The sequence below is a fragment of the Ambystoma mexicanum genome, chromosome 12, assembly GCF_040938575.1.
Source record: "Ambystoma mexicanum isolate Mex_15411 chromosome 12, UKY_AmexF1_1, whole genome shotgun sequence".
Classification (NCBI taxonomy): Eukaryota; Metazoa; Chordata; class Amphibia; order Caudata; family Ambystomatidae; genus Ambystoma; species Ambystoma mexicanum.
In genome coordinates this window covers 610,984,418-611,009,871 of record NC_090936.1, presented here as the reverse complement: position 1 = coordinate 611,009,871, position 25,454 = coordinate 610,984,418, and the positions used below count along the sequence as shown (strand labels likewise).

Sequence of the window (25,454 nt, the reverse complement as noted above, 5' to 3'; positions counted from 1 at the left end):
ATATACCAGATAATGCTCGTTCTCTGTATTGCAATGTCAATCAAGTTAAATAAAGGTTTAAAAAGTATATTAAATCCCGCCAGAACTGTAGCAGTGTTAATGTGCCTAAGTTCTAAGGTAGAGGTGGAGTAAGACTTCTTACCTTGGGTCGCCCATGCTTTTGCATTTTTGGCAAGCGCAGGAGATGGAGAAGGGCCTTTACCCTTTATGCTAAGGGCAGCAGAGACTACTGCTGATTGAGCTGGAAGATTTCCCACGAGTATGAAGGGTTCGTCCTTCGGCACCTTGTATTTATTATCGAGGGGCTTGGAGATGTGGGTATCAGAATGAGGTTTTCCCCGATGAGCTAGAGCTTGCTCTATGACCGACAATTCCATGGGCAGTGGAACCCTAGACATCTGTGATGGCAGTTTCCCAAAAATACCAGCCGTTTCAGGCTTATCCTTTGGGAGGATTTCAAAAGCCTGCCTGGCTTTAGTGACAATGTCATGGAACACTTTAGAGGGTGGATGAGTGATGTCCTGCTGAATCTGAGTCAGTGTCCTTTGACATTTTCTGTTTTTTTTGGGTGGAGGAACAGGGTCCACATTGTCCAATGGGACTGGTAAAGGGTCGGGAGTAGGTTCTTTTGGAACCGATCCTTGAGGTAGTACTGGTGAAATTTTTTCCTTTGTTTATTATTTGTAATGCGCCAGAATACCCTAGGATAACAAGGCGCAGCAATTACAAGAATTTGTGAAGCTTAGTTGCAATAGTAATACTACATACATACACAAATACACAAGATGATAATAGCAAAGGAATCTATACATATATACAGGTCAACATATGTGAGTACAGTATATCCGGATGGTAGAAGGGGGTACAAGACTTAGCCTTGATGTGTTTAGAGTACTTGCGTCTTCAGCCAGGAGATAATCTTGGATCGCAAATTTTGGTAGGGTAGGTCCATTCTGAGAGTAGGTGGTAGGGAGTTCCACAGCTTAGCCGCTTTCACTGGGAAGCTGTTGCCTCCTATGGTGGAGCGTTTGTAATTGGGGACGGAGAGGCAGTCTTTGTATGCTGTTCTTGTCGGTCTCGGAGAGGTCTGTCTGTGGAATCTGTCAATCAGGTAGATAGGGGCGGCGTTATTGAGGGCCTTGTGGGTGAGTGAAGCAGTTTTTAGGGAGATTTTATCTTTGATGGGGATCCAGTTGTTCTGTTGGCTGTATACTGAGATATGTTCTCTTCTAGAGCTGCCCAGAGCCGCTCTAAGTGCGTTATTGTGGAGAATTTGTAGTTTACTAATGGTGGCTTTGGGGGACCCAAGATAAAGAGCATTGCAGTAATCCAGACAGGACAGTAAGGGCTCTGGCAAGGGTCAAGCAGCTGGTATCAGATAGAAAAGGTTTGGCTGCGTGGATCAATTTGCACGTTTAGGCCGTGGAGGAGGCTAGTGAGTTCACCTGTCTATTGAAGGAGAAATTGGAATCCAGGTAGAAGCCCAATGTTTTAACTTCATGTCCCCACCCTAATAGTGTTGCCATCAATCATGAACGATGAGTAGGCCGGGCTTAATTTCTTTAGGCTGGCAGTGGTGCCCAAGGTGATAAGTTCAGTTTTATCATCATTCAGGCATAGACCGTGTGTGGCCATCCATGCCTGGATGATGTACACTCTATTCACCAAGGCCAAATCCTTCCCATAATCTCCAGAAAGCGGAAGGAGGATCTGGGTATCATCTGCATAATTAGTGTAGGTGATACCTAGATGATCCAGATCGAAAAAGGGGCTTGGTAAATATATTGTACAGTATAGGGGAGACACAGGATTCCTTGATGCGTTGAGCCAAGACCTTCAAGAAGGGCTCAGAAAGCATAGTTTCCAGCACAGTGTTAGTGATGTTGTTAGCCATTTGGGAAGGGCTGGGTAGAGGTTCTTCCAATCTGATAGGAGAAGTAGAAGAATCAGCCCTATTAAGCAGTAGGCTAGGATTGTAAATGTTCAACACCACCAGTCTAGGCACCTGAATGTTGTTAAGAACCAGTTGGGGTGCAGGTTGTGATGGCACTAGTGCAGGTTCACCCAAATTGTACTCAGACTGAGGAGAAAATGTAGGCAAAATGTGAGGAGTGTGAGCTCTCGCAGGAGTGCTCAACAATTGTTCTAGTGGAACACTAAAAAATTTGGAAGCGTCAAAGTCTTCCAAGTCAGAAATTAAAGTTGAATTGTCTTTCTGGCTCTCCGGTACCGAGCCTGAGACAGACGCCATCGTAGAGCTCTTTAGTTTGTGTTTTTGTGACGAATGCGGTACCGGACTAGTTCTTGATTGAGAGTGCTTATGCCCCTTATGAGATTTCCTCGGTATCGAGGAGCTTGCAAGCTCAACTGCAATAGTTGAGGGTAAAACGTTCTCTTTCTGTACCGAAGTACCAGAAGTTTTATGTGCAGAAGCCAAATTGGCTTTGTCCGCTACAGGGGAATCAGAATGGACCCAATCAACCCTGGCGCCGCAAGCATCTTTGTACGTACCTTTCCCTGTTCGGTGTACCGAGGCAATAGAGGGTTTTGCCTGTACCGTTGTTATTTTGTCCGGAGTAAATAAATCTTCTGGTACGGGGTCGGTCTTCTGTGACCCATTCGCACCCGGAGGTACTTTCAGGTGAATAGGCCAGGGGTTTCCCCCTGAACGGTCTCATGAAGACTCCGGAACTGAGGAGGCAGTCTTCCCTTGGGTAACGACAGCCGGTGCCGAAACTAGTACCTCACCTGAAGGTATAGTCCCCCTCTTACCGATATCGTTCTCCCTCCAGTTCCGAATTAAGTCCTCGGTCGCCTTCAGTACTCGTCCCAGCTCGGACATGGAGAGAAGATGAGCCCGCAGAGCCCTCGGGTGAATTCCACAGCAAAATATGCAGGCACTCACTGGGTGATGTATACCCGGACAGCAGACGCAGGCATGGTGGGGATTGGCTGCTGAAAAATGCTTCCGGTAACGGATACACTGCTTGAAGCCTGTCGCATACAGCATGCATCGAGGGAGGCACCACAAACTAAAAAAAAATTAAAGAACGAATCACTAGTAAAAAAGGGGTGGACAGCCAAAGGAGCGCCCCGAAAAGGGAGTTGCAGTGCAGCAAAAAATTCCCATCCCCCCAGTAGGCAGAAAAACAGGAACTGGGTGTGGACCATTGGTGACGTGAGGGTAAGGTGGGAACCGGCGCACGGACGGACGCACGCATGACATAGCCCATTCCCCTTCTAAAACTCGTGACAGCTATCTTTTTCAGCCAGCTGTTTCGGCCCGCCTGGTGATCCAGGCGTTCCCAACCAATTGTGAAGGAGAGAGAGCCAGGATGACAGGGAAAGGCAAGTACTCAGATGTAGGTACGCATTATTAGAACGAGTCACAAGTACAATTTCCTTCACTAAAGAAGTCCAGCCCTAAGATGTATGGGGGGGCCTAGTGCCCAAAAGTCAAAGGTTCCAATATAAGGTTTCTCTCAGGAAGGTATTCTCTACAGGGATGCAATGGGCTTGTGTTGGTGATTCGGGAGAGTGCCAAACTATTTTAAAAAGTTAAGAGTGAGAAGGGGGACAAAGTGCTTTGCACCCAATGATCTATCAAGGACAGGGGTTGGGATCATTCGGCGAGGGGACAAGCACTGATATACTTAACCCCACCAGATTTCCCCAGGGGTCACAAGGGTATGTTGAGATTGGTTGGGGGGGTTGCTGGCAGTCTTCTGTTTATCCGGGTGAGAGGTGCCCATGAGTTGCAGGTTTGAGTGCTCTTCTGGTCTGGTTTAACTGCAAGATGAAGAAATACAGACTTCGACGACGGGCGTCCTTACAGACAAGAATAAAAAAAACTCTTAGACAAGTTCCCTCGATGCTAGATAGCTGAAGCTTCAGGGGAAGGCGACTTGCGGCACAGGCTGGCAAACACCCACGTTCCGGGCTTGTGCGCTGAATGGCAACGACTCTGGCGAGGTAGCCCACGAGGGAGCTTGTCAGTCCACCGACACGCTCTTGGGGGATGCAACCTCGAGAAGGCATGAAGACTAGTTGATCCCGCAAGTCCAAGGGTCGAAGCACCAACAAGGGTCTTCTGAGATCAGGCAGAGCAGCAGAGGTTCACCGTGCCAATCAATGGAGGGGGTGCTGGTCCACTGCAGAAGTTGTCCTTGGGTCGTCAACAGGCTGCTCTTCTTCAAAGGATTCTTGGCTCCAACGTAGATCTAAAGAATGGCTGAAGGAGGAGTCCTTTTATGCAAAGCTGGAGCTTCCACCAATGGAAAGGCTCTGCACCATTCAAACAGCCAGTAGTTGTCCAATCAGGGACAACTACTAGTTTCGCATCCGTAAAAGCAAACGTGAACATATAAAATAAAGCTAAATCTGTAAAACTGCTGCCACCAGTTATTTTCAAGCACATATAAAAGTAGCTAAAAATGTAAGTGTAAAAATATCCCCATTACACTACACTGTGAAATGCTGTGTGCAATGTAAAAATACAAGAATTCAAAAAAGGTTTCCCATTATGGAGAGTCTGAAGGACTAGTCATTTTCCCCATAACAAATAAGCAAAAGGGAAGTGAAGCTGGAGGGTTTACTTCCCTTCAAATGGGCAGGTCAGGATGAAAAAGCAAAAAGAATGGTGTTCTGTAGAAAACTATGGAGGGAAAGCAAAAAGAAAATCTTAGCTAATTGCTCCAATGACTAACTGGTGAATGGTTGTAAAGGTACTCTTTTTCCAGGATTCGAGCTGAAATCGTCCTCAAGCCCACCAATGGTAAGGATCTGCACAATTCAAACAGGTAGGGGCTGCCCAATCATGGACAGCATCCAGCCACCACATCTGCCCAACAGACACTTCAGGCAGGATGTGGACTGGAACCACAGTCCCAGCTCCCACATCAGGCCACAAACCTATACCAACACTTTGGAAAAGGAAAGCAGAGGGTTTGCTCAAAAGGTATCCTTACCACACCTCACCGATAACCATAGGAACTGATCAGTGCCCCAAAAACAGATTAACTTAGCAAGGCAAGTTTAGTAAAAAAGGGTTCACTTCCCTCCAATGTCAGGACAGGTTCTAAACAGCAACATTGGCGGGGGGAAGGGCAGGTTTCCATAGATGTTTACGGAGGGAAAGCAGCACAAAAATCTTTCCTAACAGGGACTCAAACAGGTCAACAAGCTGAAGGAAAAAGCAAAAATGACCAGGCCATTTCGGGCCTTCAGCCCAAGCGCATCACATGAACATGGAGAAGGGATATGGACTAGGCACATAGTAGTCATTACATTAATTTAACAAAGGAACATCTCACACAAAACGTCTTAGTTCCATCCTACACATGGGTGTTTTCACCAATGTTACTAAGTGTCCAGACGGCCCAAACATTTGGTCCAACAGTACTTAAATAATAAACACTAAATCGGAGAGCGTCTACTAATAAGAAAGCACATACCTAGGAGAGAGGACATCAAGAAGGCTAGACAGAGGGCATGTACAGAATGGAGTACACTTAACTAGTGGATTACAGGACTACCCCCCCCTCCCCCGCCCCCAATTCAATTCCAGCACACCCACTTACTTCAGAGAAACTCCAGGACACAGCCCTTCCTTTCTTGTCAACCTGAGGCCTCCGCAGTACTTCCTTCCCTCCCTGGAAAAGGATCAGTGTAGGGAGCTGCTTTGTGAGTGGAGATGTGCTGACATTATACCTGTTCAGGAAACAGATTTAGCACAAAAGGGCTAAGGGAGAGGGAATAGGATGGGGAAGAGACGGGAGATGCAGAGAAGATTTGAGAGAGAAGGAATGGGAAGACATTGGAAATGGCAAAGGGGCGCAGAATGGGACTTCATGGAACAGAAGACAGAAGAGGCCGCAATAGCGAAAATACAGAACAGAAAGAAGAGGACACAAAGAGAAGACATGGAAAAGGGGCTAACGAGATAAGAGGAGATGGGAAGAGTAAATAGATGAGATGGGGAGGAAGGAGACAAAAAAAGTCCCAAGAGGTGAGACATGGGAGAGGAACGATATAAAGAGGGCATGAGAGCTAGAGGAGGTAGAGAGAGATGGTAGCGGGATGAGGATAGAAATGACATCAGAAACTGAGAAAAGACTTGCATGACTTGGGAATGAAGGCAGAACAAGTTCGAAAGTGGAGGTGGGTGATAAAGAGGCTGGATAAAGAATGATTGAAGGGGAGACTTCCAGAACCAGAGGGTGAGATGGAATGGGGATAAAATGGCACATGAGGAGACGAGAGAGTAGGAAGAAACCAGACAGTAGAGAAAGTGTGGTCAAGAAAAGAGAAGGGAGGAGGCGAGATGACAGAAAACTAAAGAAGATAATGAGAACCGAGTCATTGTTAGAACCGAAGTGCCAGGAGTTATGGGTTGAAGGAGTGGAAGCGCGGTAGGGAATCGCAGTGCGTTTTGAGGGCGAACCCAAGGAGAGTGAGTGGGGCGGGCACAAGGAGAGTGAGCGGGTGCACGCAAGGAGAGTGCCGGCACAAGGAGAGCGCAAGCGAGCAAACGACAGTGTAGTGAGAGAGCAGGCCAAAGAGCAAGAGGAGATGAAGGAAATTTAGCAGATGGGGGGCAAGAAAGGACAGGACAGACAAGAGGAATAATTGATAAGGTGACAGAATATGGAGCAATGATAGAGGATTAACCAAATTACCTGGTGCTGACATCAGAGTAGCGTCCAATATCGACTTTCCCAAATTTCAGACCAGCTGTGTTGTACCTGGTGAAGAGAATGCATTTTAGAAGCAGCACAAAGCATGCCACCTGGTGTAATATTTTCATAAAGCTAGAACCACTTCGCAGTATGCAAAGCACACAAATCCCCCTAACTTGCAGATGTATGTCACAAGGCAGCTACATGACATTGTGAACGGTTAAGTAGATTTATCATTTTTATGCTTATCCCCTCTCCTAGTGAGACCCCCAGCTGGACTTCTGGAACCTTTTCTTTCTATCCTGAATGAGTGGAAACTTTTTCCACTCATTCATTCATTCATTCATTCATTCATTCATTCATTCATTCATTCTTATGGGCTCTGTCTTTTGGAACTGTGTTCTCCGTGTTTTACCTTCACTATCGAGTCTACTTTCCTACATATATCTTACGACATCTGCGTTTGACTTTTGCAGCACACAGCTTGTTATGGGCAGTATTGCTTGGAACCCTTTGGGTTCTCCTTTATTTATTTAATGTGTTTTGGATTCAACAGCAAAACCTTTCACACATTTAAAAACAGCAATAACACGTACAAATTAAAACAATCTTCATCAAAAAGAAATTTAACAAAAGACAACATTATACAATACAAATAGATTAAAACTATTATGAAACCATCAATACATTTTTTTAAATCTAAAATTGTAATTGTTAGAGAAATTTCAATAGTTTTTTTTAAAACAATTTTTATTATTTTAAACAAACACACCAAACATTACAACTTTTTAGGACGTTCATAATCAGTATCAAAACATCATTATACAGTGTTTTTCTCCGTCCTCCCCCCTTCCCTCCCCACAAACTTGAGGCATCTCATCCGTGCCATCTACTGAGCATTTTCAGGAATCTCAGTGCTTATCGACTCGTCTGAATCTTCTGTTTCATGAATGGCCTGGTGGGGGTTTGCCATTGAGGTCACCAGCTACCTCCAGGCTATCAGGGGGCCCACTTCCTCCTCTCCCCCCCGGTGACAGCTTCAAACCATACCGCAGTTTTTGCATCTGCCCATTTCAAGAGGTCCGCCCCACCATGTCTCCACTCTAGGCCTATGGGCCGCTTTCCAACACATTGCAATTCTACGCTTGGCCAAGATATAGGCCAGGTCCTTCATCTTACTGATATGCTTTGAAGTACATGGCCTGGGGAAACTCCCAAACATGCATGCCCAAGCAGACCTCACGTCAAGCACCACTCCCCCACTCGCCATTCTCGTCTTTATTTCTTCCCAGAATCTCTGCACCTCAGGGCAAGCCCAGAACATGTGCAGCAGCCCCGCTTCCTCCTCCCTGCACCGGGGGCATTTCTGTATAGCCGAGCCTCCAAACCTAGCTATTCTTCCGGGGGTCAAATAAGCTCTATGGGTGACATACAGCTGGATCTGCTGCAGTTTCGCATTCCGGGACACCTTTTTATGGTACCTTTGAGCTCTATCCCACTGTCCCTCTGTCATGGGTTCTCCTACCTCCTCCCAGTCATGCCTCAGCTGGAGCAGCTCCTTCCCTGCCTTTGCTCTCAGGAGCTCATATATCCTGGATATCTCATGCCCACCCTCTGAGACATCATACATCATTTCCATGGTGGCATCAGGTTCTTCCGCTAGCGCCGTCTCAGGCCACCTCTCCCTCACCCATTTCATGAGCCTGATATAAGTAATGTATTGGCCTTCATGCACCCCTGTCTCCTCCTGCAGTCTCTGAAATCCCAGTGCCTCCCCTTCCTGCCATAAATCTCCAAGGGTGGCTAGGCCCACCGGTTCCCAGTATCTGCGGACCACTTTGAACAGTTGGGAGTCATCCCAGCATAGCACCACCAGCAGGAACTGCTGGGAAAGCGGATCTGGGTCACCCACCGTTCTCCATGCTCTGCGCCAGACTTCCCAGCCCAACTCCAATAGTCTCCCCATCCCCGCCAATTTAGATTTATGCAGCCACATTGCCTCTCTCAGAAAGTATGGAGCCGAATCACCTTGCAAAAGCCTAGCTTCTGCCGAGTCCTATGCAGACAACCACCTAGCCACATACAACAGCTGTCCCGCCAAGTAATACAGTTCAAAATTCGGCAGGTTTATGCCCCCCTTATCACATGTGTTCTGTAGTTTCAACAGGGCCACCCTATACCTGGAGTTGCCCCATATGAAGCTCCTGCACATGCCATGAAGTCTCACAAAAAAGCGTCTGGGATCAAGTACGGGACATTCACAAAAAAAAAGAGTCTGGGCAAAACCACCATTTTGAGCAGAGCTGCTCTCCCCATCATGGCTAGGGGTAATCTAGACCAGAACACCATGCTATTCTTAATTCCCTCAATTGCTTTCTCTGTATTGTGTTTGTGCTCTGTCTCTATCCTATGGTAAATGTTTACGCCCAGATACCGGAATGTCACGGTCTGCCAGGGTATCTACAGGATGGGTAGCCTCTCCAATGGGGTACTCTTATACCTTCCCAAGGGGAACAAACTAGACTTCACGGGGTTCACCGATATGCCAGAGAGGGTGGCATAGCGATCCATCACCTCCAGCACATATAGCAGGTTTTCCTCCGGGTAGCGCAAGTAGAGGAGCATATCATCTGCATACAGTGATATCAGGTGTGCCCCCCCCCCCCATCGTACGAATCCCCACCTCCCCGTATTGTTGCCGCAGGCATATTGCCAGCGGCTCTAATGCCAGAATGTATAACATGGGTGACCAGGGGCATCCCCGTCTGGTCCCCCTACTGAGTTGCCATTTATCTGAAGTTATGGTTCCTGTTTTAACTCTCGCAATCGAGGAGCTATATAACATCTGGACCCATTGGATATATCCTGGTCCCATTCCGTATCCTTTCAGGGTTGCTTTCAACCATGGCCACCGCACTGAGTCAAAGGCTTTAACTGCATCCAGCGACACGATAGCCAACTCGCACGACTCTCCCTCGGTTTGATCAATGATATGGTGCAGCCTCCTGTGGTTGTCTGTGATATTTCTACCGGGGACATAACCTGTTTCGTCTGGGTGTATCAACTTGCCAATTACCCTCTTTAGTCTGTTGGCTAGGACTGCCTGAGTATTTTGCTATCCCGATTGAGCACGGACAAGGGCCTATAGGACCCACATTCCACGTCCGGCTTGCCTGGTTTCAGAAGCGGGATGATCACTGCCTCACGGAGGGACGCCGGCAGTTCCCCCTGCTCATAGCTTCATTAAACATGGCCAGCAGCGGCTGGAGTAGCTCCTGCTTATACGTTTTCTAAAACTCACTGGGTAACCTATCCGACCCGGGCACTTCACATGTGGGCAGGTGTTGGATCACCGCCTCCAGTTCGTCCGAGGAGATGGGGGCGTCTAGACATGCGCGTTCTAGGTCATCTAAGGTGGGCAGCCCTATATCCTCTATTGTTTCCAGTATTTCTTGACTCATATCCTCTCCTGTGTCCTCATATAATCGTCTGTAATACTTGAGGAACTCCTCGTTTACCCCCTCCTGGGTATTACAGATTTGACCTTTTGCGTTGCTGACCTCTGATCACCGAGCGGGGGAGAGGGGGGTCTCATTTTTGTATAACCAGGCCAGAAATCTACCCGGCTTATTCCCCCCCTGCATGTAGCCTCTCTGTGTACTTCTTATAATTTAATTATCTGTCCCAGAGTTCACTACAAGTCATCTGTAAGTCCTTTATCTTGACGCTGTTCTCTCGCGTGGTCCCCTCACTTTGTATCAGGCCCTGTAGCTCTTTCTGTTTCTTGCAGTTCCCGTTCAATACCCCCTTGGAGCCCTTTGGATTTAGATATAGCTACCCCACGCACCACCACCTTAAATGCCTCCCATACCGTTCCCACAGAGCGTTTACTGCCCGTATTAATTTCAAAATATTCCTCAATGGCCTCCCTCAGACCCTCTCGGAATCCCGCATCCTGTAAAGCCTCAGTTCTGAGCCTCCATGTCGGGATTCGCGCTCTGGGGGGGGTTGGTGTCGCCACTCTACGACCAAAGGCGAATGGTCGGATAATACCCGGGCCTTGTATTCCACGCCCACCAGTTCTCCAACTATCTCGGCGGCGGCAAACACATAGTCCAGCCTCGTGTGCAGGTCATGTGGCGCTGCATAGTGCGAATATTGCCTATCCATTGGGTGTAGCCGTCTCCACACATCCGCTAGGCCGAGGTCCATCAATAGTGTCCTCAGCGCTTTAACTGCTGGCGCCGGCGTTTCTGATTTGTCGTCTGACCCATCTATCCTGGGTTTCAAGGTACAATTGAAGTCCCCTCCCCACACCATCGCACCACCCAACAGGGGGCTAATTTTACTATACAGGGACCTAAAATACGCCGCTGTATCATCATTAGGGGCATACAAATGTATGATGTTCACCTCCCTATTCTCCAGGAGTCCCACCACCACCATTCTGCCCTCTGGGTCTATTGCCGAGCTGAGCAGCTGAAACGGCACGTGCGGTGCCACCCAGGTGATCACCCCTTTTGCATATGCCGAGTATGTGGCACCTATGACGTTACCCTTCCATTTTCTTCCGACTACCTCCAACTTCTCCTTGGTGAGGTGGGTCTCCTGTAGCAAGGCTATGTCAAGACACATCCTCTTTAGGTACATCATCACTGTTACGTTTTAGATAACTATTGAGGCCCCGCACAATCCAGGTCGCCACTCTGAGATTACCCGATGCCATCTACTCGATGTACTCCCCACCCACCTCCCCCTCCAATGTCTTCCCCGATGGCCCGTTGTCCGACTCGTTTCCCTCCCAACCTCAACTCCCCCCTTCCCCCTTCCCCAACTCCGCCCCACTGCACACAACCCTTCCCCTCCCTCCCCCCACCCTACCCAGCCCCAACAAATGCCTCACCCGCGTCTGGTCCTATCTCGTAACCGAGGACTAGGACTCCGCGGGGCATCACCAGTCTAATAGTGACCTAACTAAATATACTACTAAGGGGTACAAGGATTGTCCCCCAGGAGCTCCCGCTCACCCGATTAGGATTGTTGCATTTCACGAATCCCGCCGGCACATATTTGCTAGAACATATTCCCCACAAGCTTTTTTTTTATTTTTTTTTTTTTTTAATCGCTATATTCAAGTCCCAATGTCTTAGCTATGTCACTAGAGATGACCCAGCTGCGTACTACTTATCTTCTGCGGCTCCCGTCTGGACATTCGGTTCCTGAGGGCGACCCTGAATGTCCAGCCATTCCATTGCAATCCTCAATGCCTCGAAAAAGAGGGTTTTGTTCTTGTAGAACACTTTCAATTTGGCTGAATAGAGCAGCATGCAACGGTGGCCAGCCTCTTTCAACCTCCTTTTCACTGCCCCGTAGTTCATCCGGCTGCGCTGTACGTGCAAAGTATAATCTAGGTACGCCGTGATTTTCGCCGACCCCCTTTCGATCGTTCCTCCCCTCCGGAAAAATTCAAGTATCTTCTCCCGATCTCGGTAATTCAGAATCTTTGCGATCAGCAGCTGCGGGAGGAGTGAGGGGTTTCTGGGGGCGGTCTCCTCGTCAAGGCCCTGTGCGCCCTCTCAACTGCAAACCCCTGGGTCAGTGCTCCGCCAGTTATCTCCTGCAGGAGCATGGTTTCCACATATTCTGTCGGATTAGGTCTCTCCATTCCTTCCAGCAGGCCAACAATATGAATGTTATTGCGCCGGGCGCGCCCTTCTGCCTCCTCCGCCCTGCTCTCTAGGTTGCCTACCCGCTGCACAAGGGCATGGAGTTCCGATCCATGGGCGGCACATGCCGCCGTGTTCGGGGCCACTTCCTTTTCCAGGTTTCCAGTGCGCTCTGCAAGCGTCCGCACGTCCTGTCTCAGCAAATTAACTTCCTCCTGGACCGCTCCGATCTTGAGGTCCAGGCCCACTTTCAGTTCGGTCATTGCCAGGCCCAGTTTAGTCTCCCAGGCAACTTTCATGTCGGCTATCGCCGTCAGCACTTCCTGAATCGTGCCCGGTGTTTCCGCTGCTGCCGTGGTAGTGTCTTTGCTTTTGCCCGCCTCTGCATCAGGGGGCGACTTAGCAGAGGCCTCCAGCGTGGGCTGTCTGTTCCTGGGTCTGACAGCTTTAGAAGACGTCATGCTATATTATCCGGGCGTAAGCCAGCAATACCACCCTACGTGCAGAAAGTCCACATGGCGCCAGGCCACTCTTGGCGTTGCAGGGACCGTTACAGCTGTATTCAGGTGTGGCCTTATTGCTTGCCCACCACCCAGAATGGGCTGTGTCCTCCCACATATCTGCGCTCCCGCCGTGTAGCACTGCCTGTCTCTACTGTAATCCTTCAGTAGCCAGTGGTCATGTGCACCCAGTGGCCCAGCGCACTCCCCCTTCGACACTGTCGGCCCCGAGGCCGTCCAGTCCGCAGTCCAGCCCAAGGTGTTGCCCTCACACTCCTAAGCTGAGGAGGCAGCCTTATGTTGTATCCGGGGACCAGCAAATGCCCCGGGTCGGTCTCCTCTACTGTCTTGCTTCCGTGAGTAATGCATCCAATGCTCCCAGGAGGTGGCCCCCCCGGATCGGATCGTGCCTGGTCTATGTACTGGCACGCCTCACAGCACTGGGCACCACACTTTCCACGGGCAGCTCGGCTTACTGTATTATGGTCGTGTGGGGCTTCTGTGTTGAGCTGTAGGTAGCCCCTTTAATGTGCAAATCAGATCTCCAGTGTTCATGTGTGCTGACACTGCCGCTCTTTCCCTCTCTCCAGTCCCAGGGACCGCTGCTACATTATAGCCAGTCTGTTCGCCGGCACCATTCGCCAGGCGCAGCGCTCGTTCGCTTCTCCTCTCGGAGCTTCAGATACAATGTATCTCCAGCGGCTTCCTCAGACGATGCTCGCACTTCACCGCGGGCCCAGTGCCCGCCGCCGGTTCACTTATGATCCGCAGATCTTGTCAGCCCCAAGCCGTGTGTGCGCCCGCTCTGGGTCCACGCGTCCTCGGATGCTGTGCCGTGTAGTTGCTCTCCTCAGCCCCCAAGACTGTTGCGCGGCCAGTGCAGCCCGCCACACACTCTCCGTTCCCCAGCGCCTCAGCCACTTGAGGTCTGTGCCTTAAGGCAGGGCATGTCCTGCAATCGCAGGTTTCAACAGGGCTCACGTTCCGTTATCGCTGCGGCGCCCCCAAGTGTCCCAAAGATTCCTTTGTTCACGCCGCCATTTTGTTTCTCGTTTCCACTCAGGCGCTCATAATTTCAAACGCTTGTAACTTTGTATTGTGCATCGCACATGCACCAGATTTTCAGCGAGTGTGCTCTCTGCTTCCAAAGGCAAGGGTGTTGTTTTTCCACGCTGGCAGGCATCCGCGCATGCCCTTTTCCCCAAGGATCAACACAGGAGCTCCTCCGGACTACGTCCTCTTACATGGCCACTTTAGCCACTGAAAGAAAGAAATTTCAATTGTGTTCATAATACGGACCCAGAGTTGATCAAGATTAAAATGCTCAAAACTATGTAAAAAATCTGTTCAACATCTGTGTTGAGTGTGTTGCTTTAATGGCACACCAAACTGAAGCGTCTACATATGGGGACGACATTATCGACATGATCTTTGAATAGGTAGAGCCTTCAATCTCATACCTAGGACATCCAGTGTTGGAAAAGCAAATTCAATTTTAAAACAGAGAATCTAAAAGCTTTTGAGGGGTGGTTTATTTATTTATTTTTAGGTACAGTGCCAAAGTGCTAAAAACGTTTATACTCCATTTAAAATGATCATCAAAACATTGACACCCCATTAAAGTGTCCCTGGCCTTAATCAATTCATATCTATATAGCTTAATTTATTTGGATTTGTGATAAGCTCCTCAAAAATTCAGAAGGTTGTTGCAGCTATTTTCTCACTTTGCGAGGGGCTTGCATGACCCTTGCATCAGGACCCATCCCAACTTGACGAATAACTAGTCTTTAGGAGGCGGCAGCAGCATTGAAGCATACAATTGCAACTTGTTCCACTTGTACAAATGTGCCCAAAGGTAATAAAGCCACGCTTGTGCCCAATTCCTGACATGGGCCCCAAGTTTGGAAGTCTCCATAGTGCTGCCTCCAACTTAGACCATGGAATCTCAGCTGCTGCATGCTCAGCACCAAAGTTTAGTTAAACATTTCCGTCTATACATTTAATCATCAGCGCAGCTGAAAATCTACCAAACGTATGATCAAATTGAATCAGTTGTGCAGTAGTAGCTAAAAATATCTTTTTCCAGGGTATGTAGCTAATTTCCCTTTACCCAAGTAAATAAAACCCCAAATACTTGAACCTGTTGACTATCTCTAGGTTTTGGTTCGCAATGGACAATTTACAACTTTTCCATTTTGACTTTCCTGCATTCAAAATCAACATTTTTGATTTGGAAATATTTAAATTGAGCTCCAGACCCAACAAGTAACTATCCTACCACCAGTAACTTCAGCATACCTGCAGCGTCGCTCTGTTCTTCTGGATTTGGCCTTGCAACATCTTGCTGCTCTTCAAACTTACCCCCTTTGAAATGCTCCATTCTGTCCCTGCAAACCTGCCTGATGCTCAGAGACCTTGTCATATCGTTATTTTTTACAGTCTCTTTCTGTTCTTGAACCGTTATCTCAGCTAATGGCTTCAACTTTAAATATCCTATCTGCAACTGTGCCATGCTGCACTGCTACCTACTCAACTCGACACTACAGCTTAAGCATCTTCAAGTGTATCCCCAAGCATTGTAAGCAACAGCAAAAATAACCTTTAAGCAATGTAAGAATCTATTAACAGTAACCGTCTCCTTAAGCTATATTTATTACTGCAAGCAACCTTAAGTGTAACCCTAAGCAACGCAAGCAATAGCAACTGTAACCCTTTAAGCAAATGTAAGCAACTATCTACCGTAACCTTAAGCATTGTATGTAACTGTAACCTTAAGCATATAAATTTAACAGCGCCTTGATGCCCAAGGATTTAGTGTGCTATACAAATGCAAAAAAAAATAAACTAGGGCCCATTGCAAACCAATAGGAGTCCTATCAAAAATGATGGTGTGGTCGGCATAGTTCAAATATAGTATTTTATTGTGGCCACAATGTGGTGGATTGGTGCTTTGTAAATCCCAGCTCGTCCCCTTATCTTCGATATAAAATTTAAATTAAAAAAAGGGTCCCCTGTTTGTATTGATCCATTGCGAGCAACTTGGATGTCCAGCCTCACCCTGATTTTTGTCTCCCTATGGAGGGCCACAAGAATTCCAATTAGCGGAGTTGGGCATGGTTAGGGATAATTTTCAGTTTCTGTGCCAATTCCCTTTAACATTAGAGACCCCCAGCCCTTTTGCTGGAATCTGGGATATTTTTGATATTTAACCTCCTGAGTGAGTGGAGCTTTTTGCCACACATGTATTTTTCTGTGATTGGGATTTTTACACTGTTTAATGGAGTCTGTTAAACTCCATAGGCATCTGCTTTTTACATAGTGACACAGCACCCTCTGTGCAGCGCCACTGAGAAATCCCTTAGACATCTCTTAATATTTAAATACATGTTCTTGTGAGAACTACAGTTTCCAAGAACAGTGAGAACTTATCTTACTTAACTTTTCTTTTGTGGGTCCAGCACATACCATCCTAATGTAGAGTGCTGGGGGGTTACATATCAACTCTGTATCCCACTTCTCATGTAACTTATTACACTAACTTGAATGGCTGGTGGCAGTGGTTACTTTTTACTACCTTTTGTGCAGGGTACTAGCAGGCCGATTTCTCAGCTGCACTACAGCACCCATGGGTGAATTTTTTTTCAAAAAGCACCCCCCCTTGTCTTCTTTCTTCACCATTTCTCGTTTATAAGTTCCTTCTGGCTTCAACTCTGTTGTCTAAACTGGGTTTGAGTCCTTTCTGTGTTTTGCCTTTGGCGGGCTTCAGGGCTGAAGCCCGCCCAGGCTCCAGTGTGTCTGGAAAGGCAGGAAGTGAGGGAGGGTCCCGAAGGTTTGCTGTCCTTTGTCTCTAGGTGTGCCTGACAAACCAATTCTGACTGGCCGGCTGGCTGTCCTGGAGGATCGACAGCCCGAGGGCTGTAAATGGATCGGATTTCGCATAAAAGGTGAGGATTTTGGGACTTCAGGCTGAGTCTACCACTGGAACAAGACACCAGACAAGGATGAGCAGACATCAGCAGAACCTTCCAGGACTGCAGAAGCACCAGTAAAGCCTTGTAGCTGTGCCAACCCAGTTTTCGTTTCGACAGAGAAGATCCGCAAAGGACGACTTCGTCCCTTGTGCTGGTGGGACCAACTAGCCCAGAAGCCCGCTTTGACGCCAACCCTTTTCCCTCCCCATCTCAATTTTGTAATGGTGAACAAAAATAAGTGCTAATACTGACTTTTATTGACGTTACTCAGTGTGCACTGATTTCGTTGTGCTACCCTACAGCTCACATTACCCCTCCTAAAATAAGCCTGGCTACTTGTTAGGGAGAATTCTCATTTCTGTGCTAATTCTCTTCAACATTAGAGACTCCCGGCTCTTTTGCTGGACTTTAGGACTTTTAATCTGAACCCTGGAGTGAGCGAGACCTTTTTCTCATTCTCTCATGTGTTTTGACCTGATTTGGATTACATGTTTCAACTGTTTTTGGAGTCTGACAAACTCCGTAGGCATCTACTTTTTGTATGGTGACACAGCACTTCCCCAGCATTGGATCTTTCATCGATTCAGATGCTTGAATATTCCCAGTCGTCAGACTGGGAATCCTCTGTGATAAAAAATAATTACTTTTTTTAATATACACACATTGCTAATAGAAATGCATGTACATAGCCCATTATGGCCTATGAGCCATTCTATTGTGTTGTCCCTCATGACCCCACCCAATGAGGTGGCAGGGCTTAAGCTCCGCCCCAGGCAGCCATCTTCAGATTTTTCACCGCAGTCTAATTGACACAGGGAATCCTCTCTGAGCTTTTTTCGAATATCTTTCTATTTTCACAGTAGTTTATATTTCTATATAGTCTACCACATTCCCCTGGCGAGGGCTATCTCTACTGGTTTTGGGGATTTAAAAAAAACAGTATTTTGACCCAGAATTCGTTGAGTGAACTTTCTCTTCAGATGGCTGAACTTCAGGCTACCAAGAAACCTTACCTGTTCAGGGATTGCACGAGGAGCAGGAGAAAGGTGGTTTACATAAAAGACCCCCATGATCAATGTATATACTGTCTATATCCTCATGACATCCATATAGGTCACATTTGCAAGTCTTTTACAACTAAGACCCTACAAGACAGACATAGAAGACGACTTCTGCATCTGGGAGCCAAGGAACTTTCTTCAGACGAGGAATCTGCAAAGACAGCTCCTGATCACTCCAGCAAATCATCTGAGAAGCAAACTTCTAAAAGAAGGGCTTCTTCAGTGGAAAGGGGTTCCTCTCCCACTCCCAAGAGTAAAAGGAAGCTGGAAATTATACCTTCCCTACCTCCCCATGACTCTACAAGCCATAATATTAAGCATTGTACGGCAAAAACAACCTCCAGAGATAAGGAGGAGTTTGCAAAAAACAGGGGGGGGGGCAGTCGTCAGAGAAGCCGTCTACGAGCGGCGGTAAAGATAGAGGCCCGTCGTCCGCCAAGCCATCGACGACAAACCGCTTCGTCCACGGCCAAATCCTCGTCTGCGAGTTTATCACCCACGAAGCAATCGTCGATAAAAAGGTCATCATTTGTCCACGAAGCACTCGACGGATAAGGTACCGTTCACGAAATCTTCGTCCAAGCACTCGTCGACAGATAAAGTCAAGCTACCGTCCACGAAATCTTCAACCACAGCGACGGCACCGCAAGCTCATTTACCGACAGAGGATTTAGGGCCCAAAACGCCCCTCGCTGACGCCACTGTTACACCATCCAATGAAGACAGTCTTCCTGAGTCTATAGAAGCGCTGCCTCAGTTTGTAGACACTCTCGAACCTCAGGGAACACAATTATCTCCCTTAAGAGAAATGCCAGAGCTACCTACCTGATGTCATCCTGCAGGAGGAGTTTTCAGACACTGAGTTTGTTGAAGAACAGCATTGTCTTGCACATAAGGAACACAGCCCTCCTTGGCAACCTACTACAGAGGTGCCTGCTGATCCTTATGATCCCATGCTCATGTTATCAATGCAAAGGATCATTGAGGAGTTCAACAGACGTCAAAATGAAAAAAGCAAGTCAGCTGTACTGAGGGAGCCAAACCCCCCGCAGAGGGATTTTTCACCTCGACAAAGCACACCAAGACATTCGCCTTCCAGGAGTAGGCCACAGAAAAGGGTGCGTTCACTGGAACCACCGCACAGATCTAGGAACCGGACACTCAGTGCTTCACCGACAAGGGTCCCTTCTCCATCATCGTCACATAGAACAAGATCTCCAGTTAGAGATCCAACGATTGTACCATCCTCTGTTTCGGTCTCAGACTGGCAGGAAGATCCTTTCAGAGAATTTTCTGAACTGGAAGAAGGCGAGATCACGCAAGAGCCTGATACTAGCGAATGGGACAAAAAGCCCAGGAAGAAAGATTCTCCGGGTGGCTCTTCACCACCGGATGATCTAGTCTCTTTTCATACTATCATCAGCAAAGCCGCAGAATTGTTTCAGTTATAGGTCACATCAGAGGAGAAGAAGTCCATGCTTTATGAGCAAAGGGACAAACGTAGGAGAACTGTTACTACCATTCCTCTCCTCGACACCATTTGTGAGTCCGGATCCAAGATACTGGCCACGCCCTTATTTACTCCAGCTCTAGTTTCCAGGCCTGAGAAAAAATACAAGGCCCCCACCCCCACAGAGTCTGCGCCTCTTTATCTACGAGGTCATACAAAACCGGACTCGGTCATCACAGTAGCAGCTAGGAAAAATTTGGCCAATCCAGCATCACCTCCATCAGCCCCACCGGACAAGGACGGTCGCAAACTAGAGGCAATGGGCACAAGAGTATCCGCATCAGCATCGCTTACCATCAGAGCGGGCAACGCTCTGGCCATAATGGCGAGGTTTGACCGCGAGCTTTGGCTCTGCATGTCCAAGCTGGCCAAACAGCTACCTGTAGAACTCCAGGAGGAAGCCAGGTCGATTATTGCCGATGGGGAAGCAGCTTCGGATCACATGATTGACACAGCAGTCGATGGGGCGGAGTCAGGTTTACGGCTGATGGCCCACAGCACAGTGCTGAGAAGGCAGGCCTGGATGAAGGCTACCAATTTCAGACCGGAGGTCCAAGCTCAGATATTAGACCTGCCCTTCGATGGTCAAGAAATCTTTGGGAAAAGGATCAATGACCACCTCAAACGAATCAAAACAGACACGGACATTGCACGTGCCATCAGCTCTTTGAAAGATAAAGACCAAGATCGACAGTCCTTTCGTCCTTTTCAAGGTTCATCCTCGAAGTATAGAGGTTTTAACCGTCTTTCCTATGGTCAGAAGTTGCAAGGTAATTCATACCAGGACACCAAGTACCAGTGTTCCAATAAATACAGCCAGAGATGGAGGCAGGGCTCAGCTCAAGGGAAGTCGCAGAGCAAACAAAACTGACAGTCCAGTTCTTCCCCCTCAACATCATGCCCTGGTGGGGGGTGGGGGAGGGTCAGCCAGTTCTACCAACGCTGGCAGTCAATAACAGACAAATGGGTGTTGCAGGTGGTCCGCGAGGGACACACCTTGGAATTTCTAGACCAGCCTCCTTCCTTGCCCCCGACTCCGCGCAAGGTGCATATATTAAAGATGGCTGAAATCCAGAAGCTGTTGCACAAAGCAGCAATAGAGCCAGTACCTTACTCTCTAAGGGGAAAGGGTTTCTACCTCGTCAAAAAGAAGAATGGTCAATGGCGACCCATCTTGGACCTGAGGGCGCTAAACAAATATATCAAGCGCATCAAATTCAAGATGATAACTTTGCAAGGAGTGCTCCCTTGGTTAAAGAGTAACGATTTCTTGGCCAGTCTAGATTTGGAGGACGCATTCTTCCACGTACCAATCCACCTAGCACACAGAAATTCCACCGGTTCACTGTGGGCGATCTTCATTTTCAATTTCGAGTACTTCCGTTCGGTCTGAGATCGGCACCAAGCGTTTTTACAAAATGCCTGCCACCAGTGGCTGCAAAACTCAGGAGGACAGGAACAGCAGTCTTTCCATATCTGGACGACTGGTTGATCAGAGCAAGTTCTGCCTCAAGTGCACGCTTGGCAGTCTCAAAGACAACAAATCTCTTAAGAGGGGTAGGTTTCACCATAAACAACGCGAAATCCTGCCCAGTTCCCAGCAAGACAGTCTCTTTCCTGGGAGCCGAGCTCCACACCAACATTCCCAGGGTGAGACCGTCGCCAGAAAGAGCAACAGCAATTCTCTGCTTGACCTCGTGGTTCTTAGGGTGAGAAACAACATCAGTGCGCCCTTACAAATCCCTCCTGGGCATGATGTCCTAATGTATATTCCTCATACCAAATTGCAGGCTTTGCATGAGGCCTGTCCAGGAGGCAATGGACCACCAATGGAAACAAGCTCTCGGCTCTTGGGAGGACATCGTCCAGATTCCAACAACGCTGCACAAAGCTCTTTGATGGTGGAATGCTTTGCAGAACCTTTTACAAGGGATCCCGTTTCAGGCACCAACGTCGACCCTTCTTTTGAGGACGGATGCGTCGCTTTTGGGCTGGGGCGCTCATCTTGTGGACCTACAAACCAAGGGCTCCTGGTCAACCCAGGAGTCCCAACTCCACATCAATGTGCTGGAACTCAGGGCCATACGGTGGGCACTGAAAGCTTTCCTTCCAGTAGTGGCAGGACAGGTACTCATTGTACAGACAGACAACACGGCCTCCATGCACTAAACAAACCAGAAAGGAGGCATGAGGTCAGAGATCTTATCTCAAGAAGCTCAACTACTTTGGACATGGGCATTGCACCACAGAGTTCAAATCAAGGCGGAATACCTTCCGGGAGTGGACAATGTCCTAGCGGACAAACTAAGCAGAGACTACACGTCCTCTAACGAGTGGGAGCTGGACGAGAAGGAAGCCCAACGGATCTTCTTCGCCTTATGGGGCCATCTACATCTCGACCTTTTTGCCAACAGGGCCAACAAGAAATGCAAAATGTTCGCCTCCAGATACCCATAGAGTCAGTTGGAGACGCGTTCTCAGTGGATTTGACGGGGAAATTCCTATATACCCCCCCCGCTTTCCCCTCATTCCCAGGATACTACGCAGACTGAAAGAACAGAGGTGTATTATGATCCTAACTGCACCGGACTGGGCACGGCAGGTCTGGTACTCGACCCTACAGCACCTGTCCTGATGGCCCCCGATTTGCCTCAAAGCGCATCAGTATCTATTGACGCAACAGAACCGCAGGGTCCTTCATGATCCAGCGAGCTCGTCTCTCAAGGCCTGGTTCCTGAGCAGCGTAAGCTGATGAATCTCAATCTGCCTACAGAGTGCTGGGACATAATCGGAGCCTCAAGGGCTCCTTCTACACGCATCACTTACACTAGGAAATGGACTTGTTTTTCCAAGTGGTGTGAGACATATGCTATCGATCCTCTCATCGCCTCGGTTGAGCAAGTACTTCCCTACTTATTGCACTTAGCCAAAACCGGTCTTTCACTGTCTTCGATCAAGGTCCACCCATCAGCCATTGCGGCATACATGACGGCCCCGGAGTATGCAGTCCTTACTTTCCCTTCCGGCCGTTAAGGTCTTCCTTAAAGGACTTTTGCGTACACACCTGCCTACACCCACGCCGGTTCCAACCTGGAGCTTTAACACTGTGCTAACAGCCCTCATGGAGCCTCCTTACGAGCCCATTCACAGGTGCGACATAAAATTCTTGTCATGGAAAACGGCTTTTGTGATAGCCATTGCTTCAGCGGGGAGGATCAGTGAGTTACAAGCCTCATCATCTGGGCCTCCCTTCACCTTGTTCCATAAGGACCGTGTCATTTAGAGACCACACCCCAAGTTCCTCCTCAAAGTAGTATCGGAAATGACGCTCACAGAACGCATGGTCTTACCAACCTTATTCCAGAATCATTCTTCGGAAGCAGAACGAATATTGCATTCTCTGGACATAGCGAGAGTTTTAAAGTTTTATTTGCAAAGGACTAGAGAGTTCTGTTCTTCAAACAGACTGTTCATCGCCTTTTCTGGCCATACAAAGGGCCAGCATATTTCCAAACAAGGTCTGGCGTGCTGGGTCTCGTCTTGCATCACCACCCACCGCCATCTATCGAAAGGCGACCCTCTTCCCAAACCACCCTCAGCGCACTCCACCAGAGGGAGAGTGGCGTCAACAGCGTTCCACGCAGGGGTGGCCTTGAAGGACATATGCAGAGCTGCCACGTGGAGCACTCTGCACACGTTCGCTAAACACTACTGCCTGGCTGAAGATACCCGCAAAGAAACTGCAGTTGGACAGGCAGTGCTCCGCCACCTCTTTGCATAAGGTAGGACCAGCCTCCTTTTCCCACCTTTCCCCGAGTATGTAACCGTTGTGTTGCTGCATGGTAAAGGTTTGATCAGAAACATGTTTCTTCTGTATTTATGCATACATGTATATTGATGGTGGCATGTTTTAACTGCTTGGTATTCTATTCAAGCATCTGAATCTATGAATGATCCAATGCTGGAGAAGTCTTAGTTACTTACCCGTAACTGTATTTCTCCAGCATTGGTATCCTTCATAGATTCAAATGCACCCTCTGTCACGCTCACCTGGTCTCCACGGGGGCGTAGCACATGGCTGCACGAATGTCTGCACTGGCGTGGCACTCTGCAGGTGGTGATGCTTGCCGTGACTTCTCCCTCATTACCCCAAGAGGCGTTTGTCTGCAAGATCGAAATAAGGTATTAGCTACTGGGTGGGGCTGGATTGAATCCACCTCCTTAACCACATACTGCCCTTCTCCTCTTCGATCTCACCTTAGACTTTAAGGAGGTAGGCTCTCCATCCTGCTGTCTCTAGCAGGGGCGCAATAAGCACAGTCTTTCCCGGATCTAGTTACTTCACTGATCCTGTGGGCGATTGCCGAGTCTTGGAGAGCTGGTTCAAACAAGAAAGTCTCTATGCCAATGGTTGCTTGGTATAGGTGCTTGAAGTCTTTATTTTCCCTAAGTTTTTGACCTGTATTTGTCTTTTCTTTCAGGCGCGGTCTCGAGCCGATTATTGAATGGAGGATCGACTCTTCCTAAGATGCTGAGCAGCTTCCCTTCAGGTGAGTAGTTGCGCGAGAGAGTGGTGCTGAATGTCTGAATAACTGTTTTCCCCTTCCGTATGCGACTAACCTGCTGTTTTCTTTTCCTTCTCTGCAGATGCGGTGTGGCTCCGGAATGATGAATGGAAGAACCGCTCTGACGTGGTCCAGATGAATGCTGACCCCGGGTGAGTATTGGATGCCTGAGTTGGTACCTTTTCTTCTGCAGGTGCGGTGGTCCGGAGAACGGCTGAAGGCGCAACCGAGAGATGGAATGCTGCAGTTAAGGCCTTCGCTGCTGTACTGACTCCTGTTCTTTTCTTTCTTCTCTCAGGTACCGATGGATGGATTTTCTGGACGGGCGTGGCTGTGGCAGTTCGAGGACAGGACAGACACGGTGAGCGTTACGCTGCAGGAGTGCAAAATAACGCAAAGCATGTTCTGCCTGCAGGGTGTGGCTTAAATAGCCTTGTAAGTAGTTCCAGGTAAAGTCGTCCCTAAACCACACCTTGCCTTTCTGATTAAGTAGTCCCTCAGCCACACCCTGGATATACAGAAAGGCTTAGGCTGGTAAATAGCTCCATGCACTTCATTATGAGCCTGGCGCCAATGGCGTCAGGACTGAGTCCAGTGGGTCCTCGGGCACTTCTTAGGGGCTTGATAGGCCCTTATAGGCGCTTGTGACTGGGATGGGCCCATCAGTTCTGGGGGGTTTGGAGCATGCATCATGCCACCCACCTGCCTCCCCTAAGAGGCTGCTCCTACGCTCAGCACCATCATACTGTAATTCCTACGGTTCAAAATCTGAAGATGGCTGTCTGGGGCGGAGCTTAAGCCCTGCCACCTCATTGGTTGGGGTCATAAAGGACCAAAGTGAGGTGGAGGAACTACACAATAGAATGGCTCATAGGCCATAATGGGCTATGTACATGCATTTCTATTAGCAATGTGTGTGTATAAAAAGAAAAAAAGTATCATTTTTATCACGAGGATTCCCAGTCTGACGACGGGGAATATTCAAGCATGTGAATCTATGAAAGATACCAATGCTGGAGAAATACAGTTACAGGTATGTAACTAAGACTTTCAGTGCAGTGTCACAGAGAAATCCCATTAGATTTCTCATGAGGTTTCAATACCTTTCATTGGGTGAACTACCGTTCCCAAGAATAAATTGACTTTACTTGCCTTTTCTTTTTGTAGGTCCAGCAGACACCATCTTATGTGTAGTACTGGGGGGTTACCTAGTAGCCACTTATCCTATTCTCTGATGTAAACATTTCATGTTACCCTCACTACGTTAAATTAATTTAATTTAAATTTTATTTCTATCGTGCTCGTACACAAGTGTTTTTCGGAGCACGACAAGGCAAAGAGAGGGCAACATGGGAGAACAAAACAACGATCTTATTTGGCCCAGTGACATTGAGAACGTGCAAGTGCATGGGAGAGGGGGAAAGTGCATGGAAGGGGGGAGAAGTGGAAAGTGCAGAGCAAAGGAGAAACATAAATAATGATGAATAAATCATAAAGGCAACAA

At 48.1% G+C, this 25,454-nt stretch overlaps 1 protein-coding gene across 1 annotated transcript in view; it reads right to left on the bottom strand.

Annotated features, from left to right (window-relative positions):
• Positions 1–25,454, bottom strand: part of TMX2 (thioredoxin related transmembrane protein 2) — a 403,380-nt gene that overhangs the window by 39,579 nt on the left and 338,347 nt on the right. Inside the window, exons 6-7 of the mRNA XM_069629028.1 lie at positions 6,678–6,743; positions 5,580–5,709 (exon numbers count right to left, since the gene is read on the bottom strand). Coding sequence (XP_069485129.1) covers positions 5,580–5,709; positions 6,678–6,743 — 196 coding nt within the window. The remainder of the gene's footprint in view (positions 1–5,579; positions 5,710–6,677; positions 6,744–25,454) is intronic.